The sequence below is a fragment of the Miniopterus schreibersii genome (assembly GCF_964146895.1).
Source record: "Miniopterus schreibersii genome assembly, chromosome: 2".
In the NCBI taxonomy this organism is placed as follows: Eukaryota; Metazoa; Chordata; class Mammalia; order Chiroptera; family Miniopteridae; genus Miniopterus; species Miniopterus schreibersii.
This window is the reverse complement of record NC_138102.1, coordinates 137,848,407-137,872,974: the sequence shown is the minus strand read 5'-3', so window position 1 is coordinate 137,872,974 and position 24,568 is coordinate 137,848,407. Positions and strand designations below refer to the sequence as shown.

Here is a 24,568-nt window from a genome sequence, read left to right as displayed (position 1 = left end):
TTCTCTTCCTCATCCTGACTGGTGTTGCTCAGTGGTTAGAGCATCAGTCAACTCACCTAAGGATTACTGATTCGATTCCTGGTCAAAGATATGTACCTGGGTTGCAGGTTAGATCCCTGACCCCCATCAGGGCGTGTTCCAGAGGTGATTGCTGGATGTGTCTCTCTCACATGTTTCTCTCTCTCCTCCCCGCCTTCTACTCTCTCAATGGAAAAAATATCCTTGGGTGAGGATTAACAAACAAGAATTTCTCTCCTTCAATAAAGGCTGGTACATAGACCTTCATAAAAGGACCCCAGAATTTAGACTTCCAGGACTCAGCATGGTCCTAGACTCAGGCAGAGGTCATAGACCAAGAGAAAAATACCTTTACTCAGAGACACATGATTGATCATACAGGTATCAGCGTGAAAAGGTTATTGTTCTAGATGGAAGACATTCGAGAAAGTTGGTTCTCGAACATCTCCTGCCTCAAACAGATAGGTTCTCAACCAAGTTGTTTACAGGTATGCAAAACAGAGTTTAATCTTGTATTATTTATTAATTATTGTATTAGTTTTCCATATGAACAACTGTAAACCTCCCCCCCCCCCCGTATATTAGCCATCATTATTAACCACCTGGGGGAATTTCAACCGGATTTGGAGCCTGGGCATCCAACTGGAGAAGTCTACTTAGGAGCGTCTTGTGAATGTGATTTGCATAACGGTTAAGGCCCTGCTGACGTCAAGGACGCCTTGCAGCTCCAGATCAGGTCTAGTCCTGGAAGTAGTTCCTGCCACACAACAGTCCCACAATCGCCCCACTAACCTTGCTTCCTACCCAACTCCTGAAGCACCGGGAAGTGAAACAAAGCAACAGAACCGCATGCCTCCAGCTCACCCTTGTCCCTCTCATCTCTTCCCCCAGGGCTCCACTTCCTCCTCCTCCTCTTCGCCTTTCCATCTGTCCTTTAGGGCTCCCAGAATGGAGTTCAAAGGTGGAAATAGCATAGGGCAAATTATACAAAAGTGAGGTGAGTGCCCCTACTTCCACTGCCACCACCAATTTCCTTATTCTGTGTGTATCCACTGTATGTGGGGAGAGGCAAACCATTTCTCACTCAAACTGAGATTACATCTCTGATGCTGGAAATGTTTTATCCAAAGGGTGGATTTACCAGAGAGTCATATTTGAATCAGAAGTTTCACTGGGCAGTTTTGAACAGTTCTAAGGGAAGGGAGACCTCTGTTCAGGGTAAGTTTCTCAGAGGAAAGGATCAACCTCTTGGGGAGGCTATGGGAGCCATCTGTGTGGTCACTCATGGCCTCATTCTGACGTCCAAATTGTCCTGGGACCCTCCACTAGGGTTGGGGCAGCCCCAGATTTGGACCACCCTCCACTCCCACGCCTAACCTCACACTCTCAGCTGTTTCACTGATGTTGCATCAGGGAGGGTGATGAAATCAGTGTCAGCGGATTTTACCCATGGATGCAACAGGCTGAAGGACTGACTGGGGTCATTGGCACTCTGCACCTTCAACTATCCAGAATTCCTGGATTTCTTAGCCATGGTGTAAGGGCTGGAATATCTAAGTTGGACTTCTAGCCCTTGCTTACACTGGTGTCCCAAAAGAACCATCACTTGCATCCCACAGAGTCCATGAACTTTTAGTTCACTAAGGTTGAAGAATCAGATGGTTCTTAACGACAAGTCCCTCCTTCCAACAGCCGTCTGACTCTCCACAATGAGGCCTGACGTGGGAGAGCAGTAACACTTTATACAGCATTTATATGGCTGCCCAGTTCTCCAAGTGTCTTCATGTCCATTCTCTCCCAGTGAAAATGACAGTTACCAATGGAGAAAAAGAAGCCATCTTATTTTTATATTTTCAAATATGTCTTTATTGATTTCAGGGAGAGAAAGGGAGAGGGAGAGAAAGAGAAACATCAATGATGCAAGAGTCATTGATTGGCTGCTGCCTCCTGCATGCCCTCTACCACAACCTGGGCATGTGCTCTGACTGGGAATCGAACCTCAATCTTCTGGATCACAGGTCAATGCTCAACCCCTGAGCCATGCCAGCTGGGTGAGAAGCCCTCTTCTTTTTAGAGGACATCTGGTGGGAAAAAATCTTCATTCCAAACTGAGCTTGCCATCTTATTGGGAAATAAATGAATGCTTCTGTTTTGGTTTTTCCTCTGGCAGGCAGAGGTAAGGAAATTAGATTGGGGGGGATAGTTTCGAGAGGCAAAAAGATGAGGGAAAGGTTAAACAGGAAGGAACTTGAGACTAGATTCATTTAAATACTCATTGCTCCCACCCCATCTGCTGCTACAACCATTTCAATTCCTGGATAGCATTACACATATGTCCCATCCCAGGCCTCCAGCCACAGCAACCACACGAGTCATTTCCCCTGGAACTGAGGCTGCATACCTGGGCTCCCCACGGAGGGGGATGATGCAGGGAGGGGAATCCCACCTGCTGTGAGTCACCTACCAGTATAAAGGGCGGGTGTTACAATGCAGGGACATTAAAAAGGGACTCAGAGACAAGGAGAGAAAAATAAGGGAAGCAGCTGAGAACCTCAGTGAACAGAGGAAGCCAAACCAGAGACGCACAGAACAGAGACAATCAGGCTCTGAGCAAGATTCCACAGGGACTGGTGCAAGGCACAGAACCAGCCGGATTTGAGAAGCAGGCACCAAGATGCTGGGGAGCAGAGCTGTGATGCTGCTGGTGCTGCTGCTGCCACCCTGGACCACTCAGGGCCGGGCTGTGCCTGAAGGCAGCAGCCCTGCTTGGGCTCAGTGCCAGCAGCTCTCACAGCAGCTCTGCACGCTGGCCTGGAGTGCACATCCACCAATGGGACATGTGGTGAGTGGCAGCCTCTGGGACTAAACAGGAGCCTCTCCAAGTTAAGGCTTCAGTGGAAGACTTGGTGGCCTTGAATGGAAGCTGGAGGGTTGAAGGTCATCAGGGAGTGAGAGAGGATAGGGAATTGGGGCTCCTGGGAGTCATGGGCCTAAGAGTCTATTTGGGGTTCAAAACAACATATTTTTATGCTTCTGCTCCATTCCAGGATCTACCAAGAGAAGCAGGAGAAAAGGGAGATGACAAGACTACAAATGATGTCCCTCATATCCAGTGTGAGGACGGCTGTGATCCCCAAGCACTCAGGGACAACAGTCAGGTACTAAGATGATGCTGGGCCACAAGGAAGAAGGGAATGGGGACATATCTGGGCACCATGGTGATTAGTAAAGTTGTATCTGTCCTTGTCCATTCAGCCTGCTATTAACAACATACTATAGACTGGGTAGTTTATAAACAGAAATTTCTCACAGTTCTGGAGGCTGTGAAAAATAAATTTCTCCAGGTCCATGCCGAAGTATATCAGGGTACCGGCATGGTTGGATGAGGGCCCTCTTCCAGATTGTATCCACAGGAGGGGCTAGGGAGTTCCATGGGTCTCTTATAAACTCCAATCCCATTCATGAGGGCTCCATCTTCATGACCTAATCACCTCCCAAAGGCCCCACCTCCTAATATCATCATATTGGGGGTTAGGATCTTAATGTTTGTGGGGATACAAACATTCAGACTATAGCGGTGTCTAGGAAAGGCAAAGAACTGGATGGGTTTTTGGTGAATGGAATAGGACAAGGTTATCAGTTTTCTTTCACTGCTTTTTCTCCCCAGTCCTGCTTGCAAAGGATCCACCAGGGCCTGGTTTTTTATGAGAAGCTGCTGGGTTCAGACATTTTCACAGGGGAGCCTTCTCTACTCCCTGATGGTCCTGTGAGCCAGCTTCATGCCTCCCTACTGGGTCTCAGGCAACTTTTGCAGGTATGAACTAGGGACCTGGAGGATGGCAGCTTGCAATCTCACAGACTGGGCCGGGGGGGGGGGGCGGCGAAGAATATAGAGTCCTCTCTAATTGTGTCCTGTGTCCTTTCAGCCAGAGGGGCACCGCTGGGAGACCGAGCAGACCCCAAGCCCCAGTCCCAGCCAACCATGGCAGCGCCTCCTTCTCCGCCCTAAGATCCTTCGCAGCCTCCAGGCATTTGTGGCTGTAGCTGCCCGGGTCTTTGCCCATGGAGCAGCAACCCTGGGCCCCTAAAGCCAACAGCTTAAGGATGGTATCCAGATCTTCATGGCTAAGTAATGCTAAGATGAACCTATTAGCTCAGGCACCTATGAGCCAACAAGTGAATCAGTCCATTAATTCTAATGGGACCTGCATGTATTGAAAAATTACAATACTGGCAGACTTATTATGCTGACCTAGGACATGTTGAGTATTTATTAGATGGGAAGGGAAAATTTGGGATTATTTATTCTATTGGTAGCAGTTTAAGGGGGAGTATTATTTATTATATTTATACTGAATTATGTACTTTTTTCAATAAACTTATTTATGTGGATATCTGAGTCTAATGTCTAGGTTTGGTTGGGAAGAAAGAAAACAAGTGAAAAAATAGGGACGAGGGACTACAATATGCAACATTCTTCAACTCTGCAGGGCTATGGTGGAGAATGTTTTCCTTCTGACCCCCTGGTGTATAGAGTAACTGGGATCTTTCTGGTCTTAATGCCTGTATGGCTAAGCAAGATGGAAGAGATTACAAGGGGATGAAATTAGAAAACAGGGCACCTCTCTTGCTCCCTGACCCAGTGCCTCCTTCCCTGTTTTCATGGCCAAGAGTGTATTTGGCCAAAGACAGGGATCCCGATCACTGCAGATCTAAAGTCAGAGCTGCTTGAGCAGGAAGGAGATTCCAGGAAGATAAAGGTAAATCCCCCAAACTAATGGGATTCTCCCTCAATGAATATCTGTGGACCCCTTCAGAGGGAGTTTGATTACCCAAAGGGAGCTAAACTACCTTTGAAAGAAAGAGCATGAGAAGGGGCTAGTGATTATTTCTCTTCCTTTCCTCCTTCACAAAATAAAAAAAAAAGAGATGGGCTTTGGAATCAGACAGACCCAGGTTTAAAATTTGGCTTCGGCACCAACCGTTAGCTGAGGAACAATGGGGTAGTTACATAACTACTCCACCCTACCCTCATATATAGCTTACATTCCCTTGGAAGAATCGAAGGGTCAGGAAAGGCTGCTCTAAACAGGAAAGTAAGAAGAAACATGACAAGAGGGGCATACTGGGGTGGGTGGAAGACAGGCCATGCTTTGCTGACCTTGATCCTACACTGCCTGATGGTGTCTTCAAGAACATTAGTCTTTGTGAGCAAAGAAGTAAAGAAGTTCAAAGAGGAAACACTTCTAGGTCAGCACAAAGTTTATTAGCCACTTCTGCTCAGACGGGTCTCTTTCTGAACAGTACTGTTCCTCTAACACAGAGATTTTCAACTGGTACGCCACAAGAATTTTTAAAACATGCAATACCTTAGACTGTCAAATAAAAAATGACAACAGCCAACACAATAGCCATCCAGTGTGAATGAATCAAAATTATGCCTATTTTTTGGTCAGATGGGCAAAAAAAATATTTCTAGGTGTGCTACAGAATTTTAGTAATTAGCTTACATGTGCTATGAGATGAAAAAGGTTGAAAATCACTGCTCTAACATACCAGGCATGAAACAGCTACATGTAGAGGGCCTCACTTTCATTTACATCTCAAGTTTTACTAGTAGCACACCTTAGAGCAATAGCAGTTGTCCTGGGGTTCCCTGGGAATGGCTAAGGTGGGAGGTTGTCCACAGCTCCATGATAAACTTTCAAGGTTCTAAGTTAGGAACTTGACCTTTGTGCAGGTCCGTGCCCAAAGAATAGAAACCGTCTTTTCAGGTAAACAATATATTGTACAAAAGAAAGGGATGATATCTTAATAGAGAAATATCTAAGACCCAGGGCTTCTTTTCCTCTGTAAAAATACCATTCTATCTATACTATAAAAAGCAATTCCTAAATTCCCATCTAGTATACATCCCTGGTCTCCTAAGCATTGGGAAAGTGGAGACTAGACAGGGTAAGTTATTGTGCAAAGCTTCACAGGCACATTAGGCTGGAAGAATGTTTTTCAGGGGAGGAATGGGTGTGGCCAGCTTGGGGGGGGGCAGTGCAGGGGAGGATACTGGTAAGAAGAGGAGGTCTACCTCCTATCCTACTCTCTTCCTCAGAGGGAAGCCTCATATGGTAGCCGAGGCAGAAAGCTCTCAGTCCTGGTGGGAAAAGAGGAAACTTATGACTTGAATCAGGAGTGAGAGGAGGAAGAAAGGAAAAGGTTGTCCTAGATATGCAGGAGAAATGGAATCCTATCATGTGTCAGTACCCCACTGAGAGCCAATGCTAGTGGGCACCAAGTTAGTCTTACCAGCTATCAAAATGTTGAAATCCTTCCATACTGGAAAGAAGCGACTTCCCCGGGCCCTCCAAGTATACTCTAACTGTCCTGGCCTGTTCCTAAAACTGCTGCACCTCCCAACACAGCAGGAAGCCTCCAGGATCCTAGTTAGAGCTATGGCCAACATCTGTTCTGATTCACTGGTGCCCCTCCTTACCTTTATTATGCTTGATCCTTTCATTCCAAATCACAGGGATAACCCAGGTTAGAAGGGGCACATGCCTGATTCCCCATCCTTGGAGAGCAACATCACAACGTGGGGATTAGTAGGGGTAAAAGATATGGGAAGAACAGAGGAAACGTAGTTCCTAGTAGTCAGAAGGAATCAAAGACGCATCTGTGATGAAATGGCTGGAATGGAAGAAGCAAGCCTCATCCTCGGTGTTCTGGCCAGCTAATAGTGGGTCTCCATTTGGCATGATTTCTTCAATCTTCATACTGTTTCTGAAGACTGGGTAGTCCAGAGAAAGAAGAAGTCAGACCTTGATCTTAGGTAAGGAGTTCCCAGCCCAGCAAGGAAAGTGAGGGAGGCGGCAGTAGCACCCTGGACAGGGCCTGAGGGGGCACTTAGGTGGAGGAGGGGTTGGGGTGTACATTTCCTTATAAAAGGGATCACAAGGAAATGAGCCTCCTCTCCAAAGAGGAACTTAGATCTGGGCCTTTTCTGTAATGGGAGGGAAGGGAATTGGGAAAGGGAAGGTATCCCCTTTTCCCCAGCCCCATCCCATCACTTACTTTCCATTTCCTCAGTGTTCAAGTGTCTCAGATCATGGGGCAAATCTGGCTCTGGTTCTGGCACTGACTGTGAAAGAGGCTCTAGAACAGGCTCCAGCTCCAGTTCCAGTCCCAGGTTTGGCTCTGGCACTATTAGTGATACCATGCTGAATGTGGGCTCCAGCGTGGGCTCCAGCGTGGGCTCCAGTGGTGGCCCTAGATCCAACCCTGTCTTTAGCAGTGGCTCTAAACCCAGGCCTAGCCCTGGCTCTGGTCCTGGTGGCAGCTCTGATGGATCCTCTTCTAGCTCCAGATTAGGCTCCAGCGGTTGTTGCAGCTCATCCGTCTGTCTGGAAACCCCAATACAGACAAAGGGGGAGGACTCAGTTGTTTAGGTAAAGTGGGGAACGGTAGAGCAAGCAGAGGCTACTTCTCCAGTCTAAGAAGACAATAGAGTAGAGGGCTTAAGGGCTCAGGCTTTGCTCTGTCCTGGCCGAGTAGGTCAGTTGGTTAGAGCATCGTCCCAATATGCCAAGGCTGCAGGTTCAGTCCCTGGTCAGGGCACATACAAGAATCAAACAATGAATGTATAAATAAGTGAGACAACGAATTGATGTTTTTCTCTCTCTCTCTCTGTCTCTCTCTCAAATCAATTGGAAAAAAAAAATAGAACACAGGCTTTGCAGACGGGCGTGCCAAGGTTTGAATCCTATAGTTTATTAGCTGGGTGACAGGCATGTTAACTAACTTCTCAGCCTCAGATTTATCATCTGTAAAATGGGAACAACAATACTTAATAGTACTTGAGCCCAGTCGGGTGTGGCTCAACGGCTGGGCATCGACCTAGGATCCAGGAGATCGTGGGTTCGATTCCTGGTCAGGGCACATGCCCAGGCTGCAGGCTTGATCCCCAGCAGGGGGTGTGCAGGAGGCAGTCAATCAATGACTCTGTCTCATCATTGATGTTTCTCTCTCCCTCCTCCCTCTGAAATCAATAAAGATATATTAAAAAAAAAAAAAGTCATGACTTCACTAGAAATTACCTTTAAAAAAAAATAATAATAATACTTGAGAGGCAGGAGGATGGTTAAAAGCAGGGCTTTGGAATCTGACAGACCTGGATCATTTAGTAGCCATGTACCTTGAGCATGCCACTTTACCTCAGTTTCCTGAGGTTTAGCTGAAAACAGTAATAACAGTGTCTGCCTTACAGGACTATTATGAAGATTCAATAAATGAAAAAATGAACATAAAACTTTAGCCCAGTGCCTTGTACATAATAAACTTTCATTAAATGTTCCTGTAAGTATTACCTACTCATATGGATTAAATTTTTTTTCAAGTGTTCTAAAAGTATCTAGTGCCACATTTGGCATCAAGCAGATGTCCATTAACATCAGTGATTATAATTATTATTATCAGGGAACCCCTGTGGGGACAACCTAAGGATGGCAGCAGGAAAACAGAAGAGAGAGACTAGAAGAGCAGGAAAACACCTAGAGGACTGAAGAGTGTGGGTCAGTAGGAGAGAAGGCCAGGGAGACTGGAATTGGGCAGGTTCGGTTCACTATGTCAGCCAAAAAGGGTTAGGGAGGATGGCTGAAGAGTTCACATCTCACCTGTTAGAGACCACAATGAGCTTATGTTTCAGGTATTTTCTTCGTTCCTCAAGATTAACTGTGGGGGACATACACAGAGGCAGTGAGGTCAGTGATGGGACACAGACCGATGGTCATGACAGTCATTTTTCCTTATTAACTAGCAGTATCCCACAAATGCCTTAACTTCTCTGGATATTGGTTTTCCCATGTTTGTAAGGAAGGATTTGGATTTGTGGATGCCTGCAATCTACCAGTGAAGTATGTCAATGACTCTCACCTTTGTCCTCGTAGTAACACCCAAAAGCTTCATCCCGGGGGATTCGGGGGTAGAGGAAGCATAGTGGGTTCTCGGGTATGTTCTCCTCAGTGAGCAGCTGGTAGTGGCGGATGATTTTGGTCAGTGGTAGTGACTGAAGCACGTCCTTGGTGAAGGGCTTCACAGAGTAGATGAGCACCTTATCTGCAGCGTGGATATAGGAACAGGCAGGCTTGAGAGAAGAGGCTGGGCCTGGGAGCTCCCCACCCTGCCTGCGCAACCCCAGACCTGCTGAGGGATTCAGGACAGAGCCAGGGAAGCCAAGGACAGGCAGAGGGGCGGAAAGGAGAGGCTGTGGGAACAGCAGGGCAGAGCAGCTGACCATCATCCTGGTGTTCCACCCAGGAGCAGGTAATGCCACCTTCCGATGTTTCACTGAAGCGCAGTAGAAAGGTACCAGAGATGGTCTTCTTCAGCAACTTGCGCTCCTGGCTCCGGCTCACAAAGCCCATGATGCGTCTGGACCAGAGAAAGCAGCTGAGAGGACCTCCTACCCCTCAGCTTCCTTGGGTAGGGAGAGGGTGCTAGGTTTTTGCCCTGGCTCTGCCACTTACAAACTGTTCCATTGTGGCCAAGTCCCTTCACTTCACTGACAATATCCACTTCCCAGGGTTGTAAGAGGTGTGAGGATTCAGTGAGGTTATATAGATGAAAAGCACCTTATAAAAGGCAAAGTGCTGTACAAATGGGCAGAAAGGCCTGGCTTTGAATCGCAACTTGGCCCCTTGGTTAAGTTCTTTAATTTCTCTGTGCCTTCGTTTCCTCACTTGAAACGAGGGTGGCAAAACCCACCACTCAGAATGGTTGTAAGGATTACATGAGAGAATTCATGAAAGCACCCAGCAGGCTCTTGATCACAATAGATGCTTGGCAAATACTGGCTCTATTACTGCAAATGTGAGGGGGTATGACCTTGAATCAATTTTTGCTCTCTCTCCCTATTTGACACATGAGGGTGCACAGAGTCTGCTCTCAAGCCCAGAAAGGCAGCTGGGCCTAGGGAGAGGGAGGCTGACCAAGGTCTTACCCATCCTTCCAGAGATCCTTCAAGTGGTCATGTACTAGGTCCAGAATTTTGTCTAGCCATGTCCAGAATGGTAGCTTTCCAGGCGGGCTCTCTCGCTGAAGGAGGAATGGAAAGGCAGGAAGAGATATGGAGTTGCCCCGTGGGGAAGGAGTGATGGAGGCGGGGTGGGGTTTGGACTCCGCTAGCTTCTAGCTGCCCAGGATGCAGGGCATTACCTTAGTGAAGTCAGCCCAGGACAATGATGGATTCTCATTCCCAGAGTTCTGCCCTGTAGGCAGACAGTTAGATGATGGAAGGAGGCAAGGGCATGGAAAGGACAGAGGTCTGGGGCTGAGACAAAAGGAGGTCTGTACCAAAGAGCTTGTCCTTGAGCATGCTCAGTTGGTCCTGGTCGAGGCCTCGGTCAACGTAGGAGGAGAACTGCCAACTGAGAGCAGGGCCCAGTAAGTTCCAGGGGGCCTTGGGGGGGCTGGAGAAGAACTGCTGATTCTGTAGGTGTGGGAAGAGGACAGGGTGGCTCAGAGCGGTATTCCCATACCAAGCTTCCACACTCCTCCTCACCACCCTTCACCTATTGGCCCCACCTCCTACCTGAGGGTTTGAGCTGAGCAGATTGAACCAGAGAATTGAGGCCCAGGCAATTGAGAGTTGATTCACATTAGAAATAATCACCACAGGGAGGGTGTCCGTCTGGGGAGAAGACAGGAATCACAGAGGAGGTTGTGATGATTCTAGCTGCAGACATTTGGTAGAGGCAAGGGGTAATATTTCACCCTGAGAGGTATCTGTTTAACCCCTCCTTATGCCTTCTCCCAAATCTGCTTCATCTCTCCCTGCCCTCCATTTTCACTCACTTGCAGCTCCTGCTTCAGACCCTGGTAGGTGTATTTGACCGTGAAGCTGATAATGTGCAGTTCCTCTGTCACACCCAGCAGACCCTGGGACAGCCAAAGACACAGCGATCAGAGGGGACCTTTGGCATGTTCCTCCTGCCCCCGAGTCCTCTGTCCAGGCCTCACCTTATTGCTGCCCTTTCCTGAACCACCTGAACGTTGTTCCAACAGAGTCTGTGAATTGAGGGGAAAGAGAGAGAATGCCAGAGGAGGGATCACAGGGTCCCTGGAACCCCTGTTTTGCCCTCAAGACTTCCCAAGGCCTAGGAACTTGCCCCAGCCTGTTCCCTTGTACTAGAAATATAAGCTACTGGCCTCTTACCAGGTAACCAAAGTCCCAAATTAAGCCTTGACTCTGCCCTTTCTCAGGGGTCAAAGTTTTCTGGTTTGAAGTCAGAATGTTGAATTTCCGGAAGCTATTCCAGGAGAAAGAAAATATATGAAGGACAGAAACAGAGTTATTCTAAAACTCAGCAGGAAAACAACAAAAGTAACACTTCATTCAGACCTCTCCATCTCTCTCTGCTTATATGCCACCCAGATCAACCTCTCCTGTGAGTGTCCCCATCAGGGCTGCCGTATGTGGTTGCCCAGCTCATGCAGGGCATGAAGGTTTGCAAAATTTTTGTCAAGTACCTACCCTTGTGATTGAGGAGGATTCCTGAAAAGAAAGAGAAAAAAATCATTGGGAAGAAAAACAGTGTAGAAATTAGAAATTTGGTCTTTGGGATCAGACAGACCTAAGTTCAAACCCAGGTATGTGGCCTTGCACAACAGCCGTCATCTCTCTGAGTTTGTTTTCTTGTCTGAATGGCATATTGATAACAGCTAACTCATGGGGTTCCCAGACAATTATTGATAACAGCTAACTCATGGGGTTCCCAGACAATTAAATGAGTATTTGATAAGCTGCATGTCACATAGCAAGTGCTCAACAAAAGGGATAAGTTATTATTTCTATGAGGTAGAAATGAAAGGGGGAAGATCACAGTCCCAGAACCCTGTTGTGAAAAGGAGGTGTCTCCTCTGCCCCACCAGCCCACATCCTGGGCACTCCTTGGTCCCATCTTTCACCTGCTCCAACTTACCTGTCAATAAAGACTTCGGCAGTCAGTAACTCACTGCCTTCCTGGAGTCTTACCAGAAGCCTGGGGAGAAGAGAGGTAAATGGGAGAAAGCAGTCAACCTCAATTCCCTGGATAGACTAGATGTTTGAAAAAGATAAGGGAAGAGATTAGAAGAAGTAGGTTAATTAAGGGGGGAAAAAAGAGGTAAAACAGCCAAGAGTGGGAATATCTGTAAAGCCAGAAAGTGAACAGTGCCAGGACTGGAAAAAGGAATCAGGAATGAATTCTGAAATGCCAACCTTGTTCGGACAGTGAACTTGCTCCCAGTTCTAAGGATGAGGGGTCGATGAGGAGTTTGAGGCATATAGGGCTGGGTTTCTACCACAAAGGCTCTGGGAAGAAAGATGTGAACAGAATATATAGCTCGGCATCTGTAAGAATGGCTCCCCTTGTTCCTTCCCTCTGCCCTTCTAAAGGTCCCTCCCTGGCCTCTAAACCTGTGGAGCAGACGCTGTAGCAATTCTGTAACCTGGGCCTTCTGCAGATCCACTCCTTTGGTCAGAGGGTCATTCTCATAGCTAACCAGGTTACTCAGTTCTTTCAGTTCCTTCAGTAGCTGCCGCAGATGAAACAATAGCTTTGCTCCATCTGTGAACCTGAGTGATAGAATCCAAGGGAGAGAGAATCCATGAGTTTCCTGGAGCCCCCAAACAGGCTCTAAGAGCTCCCCTTTAACTATGCGGAGAATTAGAAACTGATTAGGACAAAGAATCCAGGAAACACTGATTATTCAACATGATTCATAATCCAAGAAATGAAAATCAAAGCCACTTTCATGTAAAAAGTGGTAAAAGATTAACATAATAAAGCTAACTTTCATACGGCGCTTGATATGTACTATTTACACGTTAATGCATTTAATCCTTACAACAACCCTGTTTAGTAGGTACTGTTATTATTCCCATTATACAGTTGATAAAACTAAGGCACAAAAAGTTAAGCGGCTTGCTTAAGGTCATAAAACTAGTAAGGAATAAAATTGTATGTAATCCCAGGCAGTCTGGCTACACAATTCATACTTTTGACTTCTATACTTTACCGTCTCTATAAAAAAAGTAATAATAGGCAATGTGGTGACAGGAAAAACAATCATATACTATATATAAAAAACAAATTGGGATAGCAGTTTGAAACTATTTTTTAAAAAGCCTGAAAAATGTGTATAAATTTTATAGCATTCCATTTCTAAGATACATTCTAAGAAAATAATCAAACGGACAAAGACAAATGTACCAGAAAGTTCATAGCTTTGTTATTTGTAATAGAAAAATTAGAAATAATTGATATTAGGTATATAAATTATGGCATATTCACATCAGGAAATACTATGCAACCATTAAAAATAATGATACAGGCTCAAATATTTACATGGAAAAGTCCAAAAATATTAAGTTTTTTAAAATTACAAGATAGTACAGATATGATATGATTTCACTTCTGCTTAAAACAGATGTATTTTTGTGTATATGCATAGGGGAAATATGGAAAAAATATGCAAAAAAATTAACAAAGGGTAACTACCTCTGCATGATCAATTATACAGATGGATGATTTTTACTTTCTTTTCTCTTTTAAGTTGTCTGAAATTTTTTCAATTGGTATACATTGTATTTATAATCAGAAAAAAGCAATAACACTCTTTTTATTAAACACAATGAAACAAGGCGAGCTCTCACTCCGGGGAGCACGCCTGTGCCTTTCCCTTACCCCTCTTCTTTTCCCACAGGCGTGCATCTCCTAAACTCTAAGGGACCCCATGAGACCTGTAACCAGGGGAGCAATGGGCAGAGGCAGCTCATCCAGGGCTAATCCCCTGAGCCTGTCCCCAAGGCCCCTTTTTCTCTGACTCTCCAGTGAGCTGACAGCAACCCTGCCTTGGCTGACTTCTTTCCTATGTTTCTAGAGAGCCAAAGCAGCCCTAGGCTCTCTCCTGTTGCTTCTTTTATCCTAGGCTTTTTCTTGTTTTACTGTCCCTAGATTTTACATACTCTCAAAATAAAAAATAAAAAATTTAAAAAATACAATGAGCCCAGCCAGTGTGGCTCACTTGGTTGAGTATCATCCCATGGACCACGAGATCTCCAGTTCAGTTCCAAGTCAGGGCACATGCCCAGTTGCAGGCTTGATCCCCAGTGAGGGGCATGCAGGAGGCAGCCGATCAATGAATCGCTCATTGATTTTTCTATCTCTCTCTCTCCCTCTCCCTTCCTCTCTGAAATAAAAAAATATATATTTAAAAAAAGAGAGAGAAAAAAGATGTAGCTATGAGGTTATTTAAATAATTTAAATACTGATCATGTATCTGAAGCCCTATATACCTGTTTTCAATTTATCTGTATACATACATATATATATATATATATATATATATATATATATATATATATATATATATTTAAATGTTTTTATTGATTTCTGAGAGAGAGGAAAGGAGAGGGAGGGAGAGAGAGGGAAACATTGATCAGTCACCTCCTGCATGCCCCTCACTGGAGATCGAGCCCCCGACCCAGGCATGTGCCCTGACTGGAAATGAACCAGCAACTTCTTGGTGCATGGGACAACACTCAACCAACTGAGCCACACTGGCCAGGGCTACCAGTATATTTTTAGTTTAAATTATAATAAATTTCCTCATAAGGAAATATTTAAAACAGTATTTTTCAAGTGTGTTGAAAGACATATTCCTTTTTTCTTACATCACAATAGAATTAATATAAAATAAAAAGTTTACTGGAAAAATAGCAAGAAATTTAAAACAACCTAAATGCTTAAGTTGTCAGAAATTAATTGTAAACATCAGTCCAGTACTCAGTCATGGCAAAGACCAATGTCTTAAGATAAATGGCTCCTATTTTGGTGCAGTATTTGATGTTCAAAACAAAATGTTTCAACAATAAACAAATGTAAGCTGAAAAAAAGAAAATAAAAACCTAAATGTCCAAAAATAAGAGTTCATTAATTAAATTATGTTACCTCCATATAGGGAACTATAATGCAGCCATTCAAGGTAACATGGGTGCCCAGTGGTTGAGCATTGACCTATGATCCAGGAGATCAAGGTTCAGTTCCTGGTCAGGGAACATGCCTGGTTGCAGGCTTGATCCCTAGTAGGGGGTGTGCAGGAGGCAGCTGATTAATGACTTTCTTATCATTGATGTTTCTCTCTCTTCCTCTCCCTTCCTCTCTCTGAAATCAATAAAGACATATTAAAAAGAAAAAAAAGAAAGTAACATGGGTAAATATTATAATATACTGCTAAGTTAAAAAAGAAAAAAAACAAGCCTACATATCTCCAAATAGTATGAACAGCATGATTCAATTTTTGTTTAATGTTACAGTAGCTACATCTGGGCAGTAAGGTAATAAGTAATTCTCTAGTTTTTGCATTATGTTCACTGCACAAACAAAAGAAGTATATTTCCCAGGTGATTAAAAACGAAGGGCTCTGGGCTTCCTGGGTAGTGAGACTGAAGAGCAGAGTGCTGTTGTACAGAGATAAGGGAGCCGAGACCATTCTGGGGAGCAGAGATTAAGGAGAGCAATACCTCTTGCCATATACAGGGCACTATAACTTACAAAGCATACTGGGGGCTAGGACTACGGCTGGGTGAGCTTAAGGGCAGGGAGGTGCCTCTTACCACTTCTCTAGCTGGAGAAGTCCCAACCCTCCATCCTGGGGTGCTCCAATGCAGGCTTTCTGCTGCTGGGCTTTCCACTCCTCCAATTTGGGCAGCAGTAGCTCAACTAGGGTAGTTAATCGGCCTAGCAGTGCTCTGGAGGAATCCAGCACCTCCTAAGAAAGACATAAGTGAGTGTTGAGCACCTCTCACCATCATCCTCTACCATCCAACCAGGGATAAAGGGACGAAGAAGCCAAGGCTAAGAGGCCAGGGTTCCCAGGTTTCATTTTCCCCAGTTCCCTGCTGCCCACTCCCTCTGTCCTTTGCCTCCCACCTTTCTCTTTTTGTCCAGTTCATTGAGAGTTTCCTGCAGAAGCTGCTGCTGTCTGGTCTGACGGGGGTCCAAAGGTGTCCTTACTGGATGGCAGGAGCAGAAAGTGAGACAACTGCTCAGACCCAGGGCCCCTACCCCTCGCCTTCCCGACTGGGACCTCAGTCAGAGTTAGGAAGGGGGAATTCTAAAGGGAGAAGAAGGGGAACCAAAGCAAAGCACAGGCACCTCTGGGCCCTCAGGTAAATTCTCAATGATCATGCTTGGAACAGAAGCCTACTCTATCTGCTAAGGCAGTTTCCCATACATCAACTCCAACATTCACTAGCTGACCCTCAGCCACACCTCCAGCCCAACTGCCACAACATACCCTGGCACTTCTAGATTTGCATGGCAGCAGGACTAGAGCCAGTGGAGTGTAGCCAAAGGTGATTACTGTTTCCTAGGGCTTTTCGCTTCTGCTCTCTTCTACCCTTGGCCTTCCAACAGGGACCTGTCTTTCTCCCACCCTTCAATGTGCTTCCTACCTGGGGCCTGAGTCTTATATCGGAAGCAGAAGACATCCTGCTGGTCTTTCAGTTGGCTGATGGATTTCACCAGCTTCTGTAGCAGGGATGAGACCCAGATGAGATTGCTTCTGTGGGAGGAGGCAGGTTGAGTCTTGCCCACCCTGACTCTTGCCACATCTACCAACCTCCATCATAGCCCTTAATTCCAGGATCCGGGATTCAATCTCATGCTGCTGGCTCTGTACAGGTGCTTCAGTGGCTGGCTCTTCTTGCTCCTGAAATAACAGGCTCTGAGCACATTCAACTCTCACCTTTCATCCCTAAAATTCAGGCCTGAAATTATACAACAGGCCATTAGGGGATCTTATTCTGAGACAAATTTCCTGAGTCCTTTCCATGGTCCCTCTCTACTCCAGGAGCTTTCAATATCACCACAAATTGTTCTCACCACTTGAGCCCTCTGAGCCTGGATCAGAATTCTTTTTTCTTCCAGAAGGAGATTAAAGATCATCTCAGCCAATTGGATAGGGCCCTGGGGAAAGGCCTGCAGGAGGCAAAGAGGATTGATTGAACTCAACTGCCTTCAAGGAACCTTACCCTCAGTGACTCAGTACTTCCCCCTCCTTCAGGGTCCCTAGCCCTTCCCTTTGTCACCACTGGTCCACAAACCCTAGCCTCTTCCCAACAGGTTCATCTAAACAGTGACCTTCCCTCTGCCAGTGATCCCCCAAGTCCAGACTCTGTTCCTCTTTCCCCGATCTGCCCATCCATTTGCACCTCCAGGTCCTGTTCTATACCCCAAACCGTACTCCTCTACAGCTGCCATTCCTACTTTGTTATTCCCAGCTGCTCCAAGTACCTGAATGTCCCGATAGAATTTTCGCAAATTATGCTGTAACAATAAACTCTCAGGGTCCTGGCTGCAGCGGGAACATTGATAGTTTAGTTGGTCCAAGAAGTGGAAGAAGAGCATGTTAGCCTGGGAACTATCATTGCCCAATGCAGCTTCCTGCCTGGGGATCAGGAATGACAAAGATTAGTATCTCTGCAGGATTGCTACTGTCTTGAGGTCTTCTAACCTCTTCCCGCCCTTGGTGTTTCCAGGATCCTAGGGACTCAGGAGAAGGAAACCATTTTTTGCATCCCCCTCCACCCCCCATCTCTCTGAGGGCATCACCAGTTCTGGTCTTCAATCCAGTCAGCCAAGTACTGTCGGACGTCCATTGGCAGGAGGCTATTTGTATAGAGCTGGTGCAGCTGATCCTGAAATGGGCTGTCGAGGTTCTGCAGCATCTCCCACTGTGCCATTTGGGATCTGAGTTTGAAGGATTCAGGTTTCCAACTGTAAATTTTGCTGGACTTAATCATCCACAATCTCATGATAGTTTATTATTACAAATTAAAATTTTTAAAATTATACAGGTAAGAAAAAAAGGGGTGTCTAGATTGACTCCACTCCCAATCTCGGCCCCTTTCCCTCACCTCCGGAAACCAATATTATTAGTTTGCTATATATTCTTCCAGGGAGTACTATTTAAGAGCTCTAATACGTGGGCCTTTTTGTTTTAATGGTAATTTTCAAACATACACGAAAATAGAGTGAACAGTACAAGGATCATCCGTGTTCCCATCCTTTATCTTTAACATACATTAATGATGTTTCTACCATTTTTATTTCACCTACCTCCCCCAAATACATTTATTATAAATTTATATGTGTTTGTATTTGTTTATGCTCGTGCATTTAAAGATAGTGTGGGTAATAAGTATTTATTTAGGCATGATCCCTGCTGATCCGAAAGCTTTATCAGGGGCTGGAACTTCCTTGGAGATAAAATAACACTCTATAAACTGCTCTCCATGTAGGAAGGAAGAACTCCATTCTAGATGTTCAAATGCTGTGCAAGGGGTCACTCAATCCCTAAGATTGTGTCACCTTTTATGACCTCTGTTAATCTCTGGTTCTTCATGTGGATAATCAACTTTGTCAGAGACCCATAAATTTCACTCAAAACTGGTTTTTGCCTGTCACCAAGTAGACTGGTCAAAGAATCTTTTCTCCCTACCTTGCCCCACCCACTGCCATCTGCTTGTTTAGGAAATTAAAACTTACTCTTGTTGTAGCCTGAGACTAACAGAAAAGAACAAACATGCACATCTGTGGTCTAAAAATGTCACATGATTTTACTACAAATTAAAGAAAAATGTTTGGAGTGGGAGAAATTTTTCCACCATGAATAATGAATAATTCATGAATAATTATGAGCTTTTTTTCTACCTCTAGGAATTAGGGACAGTGTAAGGAAAGGATTGGGCAGGGCTCTTATTTTTCATTTTAACCCTTTTAGTAGTGCTTGACTTTTTTTAAAAAATGTTTTTTTATTTTAGTGCTTGACTTTTTAAACTATGTATAACTGTAATGTTTAAAAAAAAAAAAAAGAAGAAGAAGAACAGGCTCCAGTTCTCAAGGAACTAAGTGGCTGGTATTAAAAGAGTAAGGCAGAATAAGAAACAAAAGGAAAACAAACGAACAGCGAAGAGAATAAAAGAGTAAGGCAGCAAGTAAACCCTGAGGTTTATTTTATTTTATTTTTTAAAAATATATCTTTATTAATTTCAGAGAGAGGAAGAGGGAGAGAGAGAGAGAGAAACATCAATGAGTCATTGATCAGCTGCCTCCTGCACGCCCCCTGCTGGGGATGGTGCCTGCCACCCAGGCACTTGCCCTGACTGGGAACAGAACAGAGATCTTCTGGATCCTAGGCCGCGCTCAACGGCTGAGCCACCCCAGGCCAGGCAAACCCTGAGGTTTAAATATGAAAACAAACGAATCTGTTTTGTTTTTTTAAAAAAGAATCACCTATCTCTTCCTTTTTTTTTTTTTTTTTTAATCCTCACCCAAGGATATGTTTTTATTGATTTTTAGAGGGAGAGAGGAGAGAGAGAGAAATATCAAAGTGAGGGAGAAAAATCCATCAGTTGCCTCCGATAGGGGTCTCCGGACTGGGATCGAACACACAACCTAGGTATGTGCCCTGACTGGAAACTGAACCTGCAACCCTTTAGGCAACAAACGTGTTTTTCCAAATGTATTGCAAACACTTGAGGTTACAGGCTAAACACTTGAGGTTACTTCCCAAGTTATCCCTCACTCTCTTAGGCACATATTTTGTATTCCGTAAACTTTTCTGAAATGAACCTCATTTGCCTGTGGCTTTAGGCAAATACTTTCACTTTTCTGTATCTTCTACTTTATATATTTATTTTTTGTTAATCCATTGCTTTTTGTTTGTTTGTTTTTTGTTTTTTTTTTTAGAGAGTGTGGATGGGAGAGAGGAAGGGGGTCAAAGAGAAAGACAGAAACATGATGTGAGAGAGACACACTGATTGGTTGCCTCCTGCACCCACTCCCACCAGGGTGGTTTCAAACCTGCAACCCAGGTATGCGCCCTTGGCTGGGAATCGAACCCCTCCTTAGGGGTGAGGGCCGACACTCTAACCACTGAGCCACACCGGCCAGGGCTGTATCTTCTATTTCAGAAAAGTTTTTTAAAATTGATTTTAGGAAGCCCTGTCTGCGTGGCTCAGCAGCTGAGCATCAACCCAGGATCCAGAAGATCGCAGTTTGATTCCCGGTCAGGGCACATGCGGGTTGCGGGTTCGATCCCAGACGGGGGCGGGCAGGCAGCAGCCAAACAATGACTCTCTCATCATTGATGTTTCTAGCCCTCTCTCTCTTCCTTCCTCTCTCTGAAATCAATAAAGACTTTTTTTTTTTAAATTGATTTTAGGGCACGCGCGAGAGAAATATCGATTTGCTGTTCCACTTATGCATTCACCGGTTGCTTCTTGTATGTGCCCTGACCAGAGATCGACCCCGCATAGGGACGACGCTCTAACCAACTGACAACAAACAGGCCACGGCTGTATCTTATACTTTTTAACATAACAAATAAGGATGATAAATCGTACATACCCTTAGACATTGATTTTTTTGGGGGGTGTGGGGGAGTGAGGATCAAAATGATCACAGGCCAGAAGGTAAAAGCGTTGGCTAAGGCACTATAAACCAATGCAACAACGTCAAGTTCCGGATCTCGGAGGCTGCAGGGGAAATTTGGGAGGTGGGGCATTAGGGTTGGGGTCCCAGACCCGACAAGATGGGAGTGATCAAAATGCAGCAGGCGACAGCTACCATTTCAGCCTGGAGACACAGGCTGATGCCCCCGGGACACAGCCCCCCGGGGCCTGCTGCACTTCTCAGGGAGCAACTCGCGCCTCCACCCCCAATCCCTGCGCGCCCTCAGGGTCCATACCTGTTTAGGGTCTCAGCCCCCTCTCTCTCCAGAGGCTCCGGTCGAGGCTTCCTTTCCCCAGAGGGAGCTGGGGCAACGACGCCTCCCGCCCCACCCTCGGTTTCTTCCGCCCCTCCGACCCCCGGGCTGCGAGTTCATTGGCACCGCCACAGCTCCTCCCTCCCCGCGGGGCGGAGCGAGCGGAGCAGAAGCCGCGCCTCCTGCCCCAGCGATTGGTGGGAAACCTCAAGCACGCCCCGCCCCATATCTGAGGAGGGAGGGGTCCAATTAATAGAATAGCCCAGGACTGAAACTGCTGATTTCCGAGAACCCTCTCTGCAGCTAGGGAAATGAGACTAGCTCGGGACCGTGGAAGCGCTTGGGGCTCCAGAAGAAGAGGTGGGACCGGAATTTCTACACTTTGGGAGCGGAAGGGGAGGGCTGAAGTAATAAAATAATAACTCTACTGATGGTACTGTGCTAAACGCTTTAGGTTCACTGTATAGTTTTTAATTTCCACAAAACCCATTGAGCTGAAAAGCATCATCCCCTCTTTAGAAATTTTAAAAACTGAGCTTGGAGAAAGAAGTTACTAGTCAGTGATCACTGAGGCTCAAAAAATGGGAGTTTGGATTCAAAACCAAACCCTCTGACTCCAAACTCCAAACTTTAAAATTCTGACATTTTATAGCACTGCCTTCTTCCCCATAACAAGTCAGAGATTTGGATTCTGCACACAGCTTGTCAGACTATTAGATTTATTAGTTCTGTGTTTACCACCTCTTATATTCCAAAACTCCAGTTCCTAGGATCTAAGTAATAGTTCTTGAATGAGGACCACCCCCAGTAAGGAGCTGAATTTACTTCTTCTGATACCAAAGGGGCCACATTAGTTGTTTCTACCATATCACCCACATTTGAGGTGCTGCCCAAGCCCTCTTCGCTGGTCTCTGGAGGAGGGGTGCTTTCCTCTTTCTCACGGTAATACTGGATCAATTGTTCAACCCCAGCTTTCACTGCAGGTTTAAGTGCAGCGGTGATCACAAGTCCCATGGGCCCCCCTGACAGTCCAGCTGCATTTATTAGAAGGTCATAACCCAGATCCATGACACCATCTTTGCCTCGTTCCTTGGCCTTGTCCAAGCAGTTCTGAGTAGCATAATACAAAGCTGTGCCCAGGTTGTAGTAGGTTCCCACTCCTGGCAACAACTTGACTACATCGTGCACACCCTGCTCCTGTTTATACTCGCAATCCTTGATGGTAAGGGAGCGTCGGGCCCTTTCTGGGCCTAGCTGTTCCCTGGCCAACAGCTGCAGAGCAGAGGCCAGGGCATCCACTGACACTCCCCTCTCTGTGTTTCTGCCTTTCTCTAGCCCTTGAAGATATCGGGTGAGGGTCTGTGTAGCATATATACCCCCCTGGCGGTAGAGTTGAAGCTGCAGGGCCTGCACATCAGCATGGCAGCCAGCTTCCTTTAGGGCAATCATCAGTGACAGGCCTACCAGGTACTTGGGTAGAGGGGCCATATAGGTAAAGCCAGGCAGGGACTTTGGGAGCAGGGTCTGGCAGGGCAAGGGGCCTGAGGTGGGTGGCAAGAATTCCAAGGATGAGGGAAGTTGCATCAGGATATTTGTCTGGTTTCCATATGGAATGGCATCAACAGGGTGCAGCAGGAAGTAGCAACAAAGCAGCAGCTCAAGTAGTATGATGAGTCTGAGGCGACACATGTCTGGACCAGAGTACACTGGAGAGGGAAAAACCAGAAACATAGTTTCCTTAAGGGATGTGGTCTGAAAGAGCCCAGGACTCAGGGCACACCTCATCCAACTACTTTAAGCTTCTGTTCTTTTAAGGTAAAGGCCTAGGAAACAGGAAATGCAACTCAATTGTTTGCACTTGGCCTTCTCCATCTTCAGGTTACTAGGGACTTCCTTTGCTTTACTTCCACCCATTTATGGGGGCCCCAAATTACTACACAGTCCAGTCACTGAGAAGTGAGACTGTCTTGATAGGCTTGGCAGCTGCTCTATTCAGTGCTGCCCACTTCTGTCCCAGGAATAAAGGACATATTTGCTATCCTCTATAATCAGTAAGAGATGTAGTCTCTGCAAATATTTGTTCATTTGTATTGGCTGCTCAAACCTTGTCCCGTTGTTGCACACTTTAACTCAATACCTAAGACCTCGTTCTTTGGCATTTTCTACAGGTCCCTGCCACGTTCCCACTTTAGCTCGTGACAGGAGCTAGGAGACCCAGAATCAGAAGAGATTAGATACATATCTACTATTTGCTCTTTCTTAGGTTTCTCTTTTCAGTTTAAAAGTTAAATTAGAAAGCTATAACAGCATCTATTTGGGGTTTTGGTACAGGATAGATGAGAAAAGGTTAAAACACCACTCATGCTTAAAACACATTACATGCCCAGTATATAACTGAAAGAAAAGGGGAAATGGATTACAAACTAGAGACTGAGATCTACTAAGTGGAGAGAGGCAGGGCTAATACCAGTCACGTGTTTTAGTACTGGGATAAAGATAATACTTCTGTCCTAGGTGCTCTCCAAAATCTCTGCTTACCATATCCCATCCTTGAACATAGTCCGGGGAAAGGAGACTTGTCACCTAAGAGGCAATGAGTATCTGAAGCAAACCTGGACAAATTCTGGAATCAATTTCCCCATAAAGCAACTCAGAATAACTGTGGAACACTTGATAATTTATATTGTCATCATCCATAGACACTAAGAGGCTCTTCTTAACTTGGGGGTTTCTTCAGTTTTTTGCCTAATTCTTCAACATGTTCCCAAGACTCATATTTGCAGTTCTAGGGGATGCAGCAAAAACTTTGACTTGTGTCACCAGCAATATGGGAGATGGCAAACTCAATTACTATCTGAACTGCTAGACCAGCCACCCCAGTGGTGTACTCACCACCATCAATACATTCCTCAGGGTGAGTAATCTGAGTGTTGGATTTATCCAAGCTCCCTTGGGGATCCCCAAAGACCCCTCGGAATGACCTTAGTATTGCCAATCCCTTCCTCCTCATTGTGCTTTTTACTCTCACCGAATGAGGGTTTCTTTCCTCCCACCCTAAAAGCTGAAGCTGCAGAACGTGGGCCCCAGTTGGCAGCCAGCCTCCCCCAGGGCCACCTCCAGAGCTAAGCTGGATAGGTACTCAGGCAGAGGGGATAAGGAGGGGGGCTGTGTCCAAGAGATCCTGGCAGGTCTTGGGAGCTGGTTGGAGAGCATGTTCAGAGGATGCCCAGTTTCTATGAAAGATAGCTGGGAGGCCAGGGCCCTTTTCTGGGAATTTCCTGGTAAGGCAGCCACTGGGGACAGCAAGACACAGCACAGCCTGGATGATGGTGGGTCAGCAGAAACGGCCCTGCTGGAGAGAAGCAATGCGCAGGTTGAGAAGTAGCTGAAGGGTTAAGATGAAGAGACACCAATACTGGTCAGAGACAGGAAGTGTCTTAGCCCTTGGAAACTTTAGTTACCCTAAACATAGCTTCATCCCTACCCTTCCAGGTTTCAAATGAACCTCACCTGCTCCGGAAAGAAAGAAGCCAGAGGAACGAGATCATCCAAACGCGTCCTTTGCCACGGTGCTTCCCTAATTGGAATGACCGTTTTCTTGATCTTACTTTCTCTTTCACCCCAGCCAAAAATGTTGACCCCTCTGAAACAGTGAGGCCGTAACATTCACAAATATTTATCTGCCTCTTCCAGGCTCAGGCTTGGTCAGCCTCACCTTTGCCCCATGCTGACAAACAGGCCTTCCTCT

General features: G+C 45.8%; 3 protein-coding genes across 5 annotated transcripts; 1 reads left to right on the top strand and 2 right to left on the bottom strand.

Annotated features, from left to right (window-relative positions):
* The first annotated feature begins 1,878 nt into the window (after positions 1 to 1,878).
* IL23A (interleukin 23 subunit alpha) lies at positions 1,879 to 4,197 on the top strand. Its single transcript, XM_081128026.1, has 4 exons — positions 1,879 to 2,860; positions 3,066 to 3,176; positions 3,686 to 3,832; positions 3,945 to 4,197. The coding sequence occupies exons 1-4, from the start codon at positions 2,693 to 2,695 to the stop codon at positions 4,104 to 4,106; spliced, it is 588 nt and encodes a 195-aa protein (XP_080984152.1). The 5' UTR covers positions 1,879 to 2,692; the 3' UTR covers positions 4,107 to 4,197.
* Positions 4,198 to 5,264: 1,067 nt separating this feature from the next.
* STAT2 (signal transducer and activator of transcription 2) lies at positions 5,265 to 20,965 on the bottom strand. 3 transcript variants are annotated; one of them, XM_081128024.1, is made up of 25 exons: positions 20,803 to 20,965; positions 20,463 to 20,590; positions 17,664 to 17,801; positions 17,346 to 17,499; positions 16,935 to 17,030; positions 16,672 to 16,761; positions 16,505 to 16,580; positions 15,981 to 16,063; positions 15,665 to 15,819; positions 12,464 to 12,622; positions 12,266 to 12,358; positions 11,988 to 12,047; positions 11,540 to 11,560; positions 11,222 to 11,315; positions 11,026 to 11,073; positions 10,861 to 10,944; positions 10,598 to 10,696; positions 10,360 to 10,495; positions 10,222 to 10,274; positions 10,007 to 10,101; positions 9,302 to 9,438; positions 8,941 to 9,123; positions 8,682 to 8,739; positions 7,084 to 7,412; positions 5,265 to 6,799 (listed from the first exon to the last, which is right to left on the bottom strand). In XM_081128024.1, exons 3-25 carry the CDS (start codon positions 17,792 to 17,794, stop codon positions 6,657 to 6,659), a joined length of 2,577 nt encoding a protein of 858 aa, XP_080984150.1. In that variant the 5' UTR covers positions 17,795 to 17,801; positions 20,463 to 20,590; positions 20,803 to 20,965; the 3' UTR covers positions 5,265 to 6,656. The 3 variants fall into 3 exon arrangements, with proteins under 3 accessions (XP_080984150.1, XP_080984149.1, XP_080984151.1); XM_081128023.1 differs by lacking the exon at positions 20,463 to 20,590 and having other exon boundaries at positions 20,803 to 20,961; XM_081128025.1 differs by lacking the exon at positions 20,463 to 20,590 and having other exon boundaries at positions 17,664 to 17,828; positions 20,803 to 20,957.
* Positions 20,966 to 21,564: 599 nt separating this feature from the next.
* APOF (apolipoprotein F) lies at positions 21,565 to 22,509 on the bottom strand (the record flags this gene model as incomplete). Its single annotated transcript, XM_081129507.1, has 1 exon — positions 21,565 to 22,509. One exon carries the CDS (start codon positions 22,507 to 22,509, stop codon positions 21,565 to 21,567), a length of 945 nt encoding a protein of 314 aa, XP_080985633.1.
* Between the last annotated feature and the right edge of the window lie 2,059 nt (positions 22,510 to 24,568).

Excerpts from the sequence above, each read along its gene's own strand:
- STAT2 (XM_081128024.1), bottom strand. The coding sequence starts at position 17,794 with ATGGCACAGTGGGAGATGCTGCAGAACCTCGACAGCCCATTTCAGGAT. Across the intron at positions 17,500-17,663 it reads TGGATTGAAGACCAGAACTG|GCAGGAAGCTGCATTGGGCA; the intron begins GTGATGCCCTCA and ends CCTGATCCCCAG. Across the intron at positions 10,496-10,597 it reads TGCTCAGCTCAAACCCTCAG|AATCAGCAGTTCTTCTCCAG; the intron begins GTAGGAGGTGGG and ends CCACACCTACAG.
- IL23A (XM_081128026.1), top strand. The coding sequence starts at position 2,693 with ATGCTGGGGAGCAGAGCTGTGATGCTGCTGGTGCTGCTGCTGCCACCC. Across the intron at positions 3,177-3,685 it reads CACTCAGGGACAACAGTCAG|TCCTGCTTGCAAAGGATCCA; the intron begins GTACTAAGATGA and ends TTTTCTCCCCAG. Across the intron at positions 3,833-3,944 it reads GTCTCAGGCAACTTTTGCAG|CCAGAGGGGCACCGCTGGGA; the intron begins GTATGAACTAGG and ends GTGTCCTTTCAG.